Below are 6183 nucleotides of genomic sequence, written 5' to 3'. Positions count from 1 at the left end.
ATGTTACTTCAGCCATTTAACAGTTGTCTTTATTTTGGTTAAGGACTGTTTTATCTTTTAAAAGTGCATGTGAAGATAATGGTATGTTTCATCAAGGATATCCTCTATAAAGAATATTGAAAATTCTTTAAATAAAATCTATTCCACAAAATTCTATGGTCGTAATACACTTTACTGACTGACCATGTCTTCGTAAGATACGTCTTTAGGGAGGAGTCATTTTAATAAAACAGCAGTCTTGGTCAACATAGATGAACTGATGAACCTTTACTCTTAATCATCTAAGGACTTTATTCATAATTCAAAAGACAGTCATTAATGCTCTTATATCTTCTGTACGACATCAACTGTCAGGGAAAATCCTTCAAGATGGAAAAATATATTTGGAGCTGACAGATGTCAGTCTCCTTCAGTAAACCAGGGGTTCTCTCTCTCTCTCTCTCTCTCTCTCTCTCTCTCTCTCTCTCTCTCTCTCTCTCTGCCTTTGAGTATTAAGGTGCGTTTAGATTGGGGAGTTTTTTCCGCGAGTTGCTCTCAGACAGCTGCTCTATGGAATGTAAACAGGCTGTAGAGTACTCTCCGAGATTTTCTCTCTACTCTCGCGAGTGTTTCTCTTCTCTCGCGTGCGCTACAGTCTAAACAGTCTAGACAGCACGCTCGTAGAGCTAGTTTGTAGCTCTCCACTCTCTGAGTGAATATTCAGATCTGTGAAAGTTTTCGTTACTCTCGTGAGAGAACATGAGTGCCAAAAAGTGGAATAAAGACCAAACAATTGCATTAATTCAGCAATACTTCGCCATTTGTTGACATAAAATAGTTCTTGAAAGATTCTCGAATTTCTTTAGCCTCTGCAGACGCATTTCTTGCCCCTTGATGTTCCAAAGAATGAAAAGTTCTTAGTGGCAAATCTTCTCTTAACATTTCACCATTTTCATCCTCTAAATTTCCAGGAGCATAAATACAAGCCGATTCCTTTCTGGATAACAGAAAATTATGTAAGGCACATATACATAATACAATTGTCTTGGCTCGCTTCGGGGCCACTTCCATCGGCCGTCTTAAGATGCGAAATCGGGCCGATATTAAGCCGAAAGCATTTTCCACAACACGGCGCGCTCTTGACAACCTGTAGTTAAAAATACGATTCGGTGCAGGCTGATTGGAGAAAGGAAAAGGTTTCATCAAATACCTTTTTAATGGAAATGCGTCATCTCCAATTGCAACTAACGGTATTTGTCTGTTGCTTTGGGTGTAATCCAGAGGACGTCCGTTTGGCACGTTTAAGATATTGTTTTCTAAAGCTTGTGACAATGAACAATTGGCAAATACTCCTCCATCTGATATGCGTCCATTGCACCCGACATCAATGTACAAAAGTTTATAATTGGCATCTAGTAATGCCATCAGGACAATGCTATTTGTTCCCTTGTAGTTGAAGTAGAGACTTCCGCTGTTTTGAGGCTGTTTCAATACAACATGCTTCCCGTCTATTGCTCCCATGCAATTTGGGAATTGCCATTTTTCTTGAAATTCATCTGCAACTTTGTTCCATTCTTCGTTTGAATTGGGAACCTGTAAAAGACGTATAATTAGTTCAATAAATTGTCATAAATTTTGGAGCTGCATGTTTTGAGGAACACTCCTCTCTATATAGCGATAGCTAATCTATATTATAATAATCACAGTGTCTGTCCGCCTGTCTGTCCGTCACGCTCATAAATAATTAGTGTGAAAAAAAAAAACACTACCCACAAACACACACACACACACACACACACACTTCAATACCCGTTATTTTATTATTTGTGTTATTATTATTTGAAAAAAATTAAATTTTATTAAATATATTTAATTTAAATAAATGCTTAAAATTTACATATTTAATTTAAATATTTGAATTTAACGGGCACGTGCACTAGATTATTTGTGTTATTATTATTATTAAAAATTATTAAATATATTTAATTTAAATAAATGATTAAAATTTAATAATTATCAATGCAGCAGCAACACGGCACTTTTGAGACATGTTCTCTCAACCCTCGCTAGTTGTCGATAGGCAGTGGCTCCAGTGTAAATAGATGCGCGAGAAATCTTACCCGACTTTTGGACACTTTCTCTCGCGACACTCCCTCACAGCTCTCGGAGAGAAAAACTTGCTGGTAGTGTAAACACGCTGTAGAGAAAGTCGCGCGAGAGTAGCCGTCTCTCGGGAGAATTTAATCTCCAATCTAAACGCACCTTTAGACAAACGTTCGATGAATAGTTGCAGCATTGGCTGAAAAGATGTTTACAGAATGAAGACGAACACAAAAACTAAACAAAGTCTATGAGACTCCGCACCATCCCACTCGTTGTTAGAGAGAGAGACGAGGTTAAGAAAACATAAATAATTCCCTCCCACTCAAAAATAAAAAGCTCTATGACGCCATTTCCAAGCGACTGGAATACGTCTCCCGCACAAGCCACAGCACAGTATATCTAGAGTGTATCTAAAGAACGCCAGAGGATAATATTACAGCAATAAAAGGTTCCAGATGACATTCAGAAGCTCTTTCGGAATGATTGACGAGGCTGATGCAGAGGATGTGTTTTCTGTGGAAAGGATTTCCTTCTGTGTAAGGCCAGAGTTTTCGGGCGCGATCTTTTAGATGATATCAACACAGAAAACAACTTCCTGCTTCTTCCACAATCCTCAAAATCAGCGTCAGTCAACTTACTTGATTTTATTTATGTATAATACTTTCTAAGGAGTGTTCCCGTTTCTTACCAGAAAAATTCCTCAGCCTAAAGAAGTTTCTGTGTTTTCTCTATCTCCCTCTCTATATCTATAAAACGCACTCACGTAAATACGTATATATATATATATATATATATATATATATATATATATATATATATATATATATATATATATATATATATATATATATATATATATATATATATATATATATATACACAGACACACACACACACACACACACACACACACACACACACACATATATATATATATATATATATATATATATATATATATATATATATATATATATATATATATATATATATATATATATATATATATATAGAGCCTCGATGGCTTGGTTGGTAGAGTGGCAACCACAGACTTCATAGAAGCCTGTGGCGAGGGTTCAATTCCGCAGCCGACCAGTCAGAGGCGGAAACTTTGCTATCCGTGTAGACATCCCGGGATTACGTATGTAATCAACGGATAGGTTTGCTGAAAGCAAATGGATGTTACAGACTAATACACACATAAACAAAGCCACTCCAACATCTTCTAAAAACATAACAGACACCTCACACGTCTCAAACTGTCGGACTACCCGCCCAGTTCTCCTCGTGCTGCTGGGAGAAAGGGAGCTGGGGTTTCGGTAATACATGTACACGTTCGGTACCGGTTCGGTACCGGGGTCTAAGCGATGTCAGGCAGGGCAGCCGGTCGAGGTTACGGCCTACCCCACCGCCAAATCAAAGTCCTTCAAAGAAGGCACTGTGCTTACCCCATATAAAAATGGGTATAAAAGCACGTTAAAACGAAGAAGATATATATATATATATATATATATATATATATATATATATATATATATATATATATATATATATATATATATATATATATATATATATATATATATATATATATATATATATATATATATATATATCATTGATTTTCTAACCTTAACTATTTATAGCCTGTAGCAGGCGAATATTGCAAGCACCATGAAAATGTTATAAAACACATAAGTCTTCTTTTGGGGGGAGGATTCAAAACAGGATTTTTAGGTCAATATTAATTTGGTGTGGTCTCACCCTCTCTTTCTTTGGGATTTATCTTTTTGACATAGCATAGAATCTTGATGCAGAAGAAAATAAATGACGGTTTTGAATTTCCATGACCTACAGACCAAGAACAGTCGTCTCACTCAGTTAAGCTAGAACACTGCCAAGTTGTTTCCCGTTGGCCTCTGCCTTCCAGGTTTCAGAACCCAGAAGATAATGATTCATTTCAGATCAAAACTGGAAACATCACAGCTTCTGGAAGAGACCTTCGAACGCTTGATTCAGAATCACAGATAATGGCACAATTTGGATTCAGCTCAAATTTATGAAGAACATGTTCCACTCGTCGGAGGAGAATATTAATTTTTCGTTTTGCCTTTGTGCTGTAAAGTAGAAAAAACACTTATTTGCATATCATTGCTTCTCGGTTTTTCTGAGACTTACTGTATTTGTTTGTTTTTTTTTTAATATTTCGGCGATCGGATCTTTCAGTTGAGAATTCTCTCTCTCTCTCTCTCTCTCTCTCTCTCTCTCTCTCTCTCTCTTAAGGAAATATGTTTGGAAAGGGGATCTGTTGCTGGAAGTATGTCCGTTGTTTCCGCAAAGGAATATTCATGAGTGTATGCACTTGCGAAAGAGAAAATGGCGAGGAAAAGTGTTGGACTAAATGTTCAGAGAAGGTGGAAGGAATAATTGACAGTTGTGATGGCGAGAAGAGGAGTGGCTTCAGGGTTTCCCCTTCATTATTCCTTTAAAATTTTTCAATTTATTATTATTATTATTATTATTATTATTATTATTATTATTATTATTATTATTATTATTATTATTATTATTATTATTATTATTATTATTATTATTATTATTATGAAAAGAAGAGGAGGAAGAAGGATAGAAGTTATTATAGAAACCATTATCCTTGAATTACTGTCATTATTGGTCAGACGAAGGAAATTTGTCCCTCACAAGTCCAGCGGATGAATTACCAGGGCGGCACATTGGCTAAACGGAGTCGACAGGATTCCGAAGCCTAACGTTAGATGTATAGCTTCCGGTAGTTCGTTGGCCATATTTCTTCAAACGTTGCCGGAACTCTCAGTCTCTCTCTTTGTGAAGTAATAACTCTCTCTTCAACATTACTTCCATAACAAGGAATCTACTTCTTCAACAAAAAGAGAATAAACTTCAATGCGGTAAAGATCACGTCTGTCATGCTCTTTCTAAAACGCTTTAAGAAAAGAAATATTATTCACAGGAGAAATCGGAACTCATTCCCTGTGGTTTTTGTTGGCCCTCTTCGCTACTGAGGCTTCCATGACAGAGGTCCAGTCGTCAGAGGCTGCCAACCCATCTTCTTCTTCTTCTTCTTCTTCTTCTTCTTCTTCTTGCTTTTCCTCTTCTTCTTGAGACTGCATCGGGTCGCGGGACACAACGACGTCTCTGCTTGCTTTCCTGTTGCATGTTTTGTTATGCGAATATTGGTTCGCGTTTCAGCTCTATACTGCTTTTGTGTCTTTTTGAAGCATTTAAAAGCAGTCTAGAAAAGCTCTTTGTTTTAAAACAATGAGATTAGCCAGAAGCTCTTTTGTTCATTTTATTTTTCCCTATCAGAATTTTGCGCTGAAACGCAGTGCCTACAGATGAAGCTTTTGTTTGTGTGTGTGTGTGAGAGAGAGAGAGAGAGAGAGAGAGAGAGAGAGAGAGAGAGAGAGAGAGAGAGAGAGAGAGGGAGAGGGAGAGAGAGAGATCGTCCGAATTCAAACTCTTCCCATATTAGAAAACTGCTTTCTCTCTGAAAGCAAGATGACTTGAATGGAAGATACTGTTAGTTGGGAAGTCTGTCTTTGGTTCCGGTATCATTTGCGAATGACTTCAGTTAATAATAATAATAATAATAATAATAATAATAATAATAATAATAATAATAATAATAATAATAATAATAATAATAATAATAAAGGAAAACATTGATTTGCTTCCGATGTCCCTTTAGAGTCTTTGGATGAAAATCGCTGTTCATATGAGTAAACAATTATCTTTGATATTTATGTACCTAAACGTTTGGAAATTGGCACGGTGATACCCTTTGATACTTTCTCCGGAAGGAAAAATATTGCTTAATTACCAATATAATCCTGGCTTTGATATTCATGCAAGAATACTGCAATGAAAAGTTTCCTCTCAGAAAATAAAGATGGCTTAATTGGTGTAATTAGTCTTCACAGAAAACGAGTGTAATGATATTACGGCAATTCTGAAACGATAAAGTTTATCGTGCGATTTTTCCTGGCGATAGTAAATGTTGACTCTGACCAAATAACCCAAGTTTTCGCTTATTTCTTTGATGTCTTTTTTCTTTCTTTCTTA

General features: G+C 36.3%; 1 protein-coding gene across 1 annotated transcript; it reads right to left on the bottom strand.

The window, feature by feature from the left end:
- Positions 1-777: 777 nt before the first annotated feature.
- LOC136852707 (putative nuclease HARBI1) lies at positions 778-5231 on the bottom strand. Its single transcript, XM_067127622.1, has 3 exons — positions 5164-5231; positions 4067-4199; positions 778-1572 (listed from the first exon to the last, which is right to left on the bottom strand). Exons 1-3 carry the CDS (start codon positions 5229-5231, stop codon positions 778-780), a joined length of 996 nt encoding a protein of 331 aa, XP_066983723.1.
- Between the last annotated feature and the right edge of the window lie 952 nt (positions 5232-6183).

Source organism: Macrobrachium rosenbergii, chromosome 26 (assembly GCF_040412425.1).
Source record: "Macrobrachium rosenbergii isolate ZJJX-2024 chromosome 26, ASM4041242v1, whole genome shotgun sequence".
Lineage (NCBI taxonomy): Eukaryota > Metazoa > Arthropoda > Malacostraca > Decapoda > Palaemonidae > Macrobrachium > Macrobrachium rosenbergii.
Note: the sequence above shows the minus strand (reverse complement) of the source record. Positions and strands in the feature narration are given on the sequence as shown.

What these genes read in the sequence shown, in the direction of transcription:
- LOC136852707 (XM_067127622.1), bottom strand. Translation starts at nt 5,231, where the DNA reads ATGCAGTCTCAAGAAGAAGAGGAAAAGCAAGAAGAAGAAGAAGAAGAA. An exon ending in GAAGAAGAAGAAGAAGATGG is followed by an intron (nt 4,200 to 5,163) that starts GTTGGCAGCCTC and finishes TCTACTTTACAG; the next exon opens with CACAAAGGCAAAACGAAAAA. An exon ending in GAAGGTCTCTTCCAGAAGCT is followed by an intron (nt 1,573 to 4,066) that starts GTGATGTTTCCA and finishes CGTCTTTTACAG; the next exon opens with GTTCCCAATTCAAACGAAGA.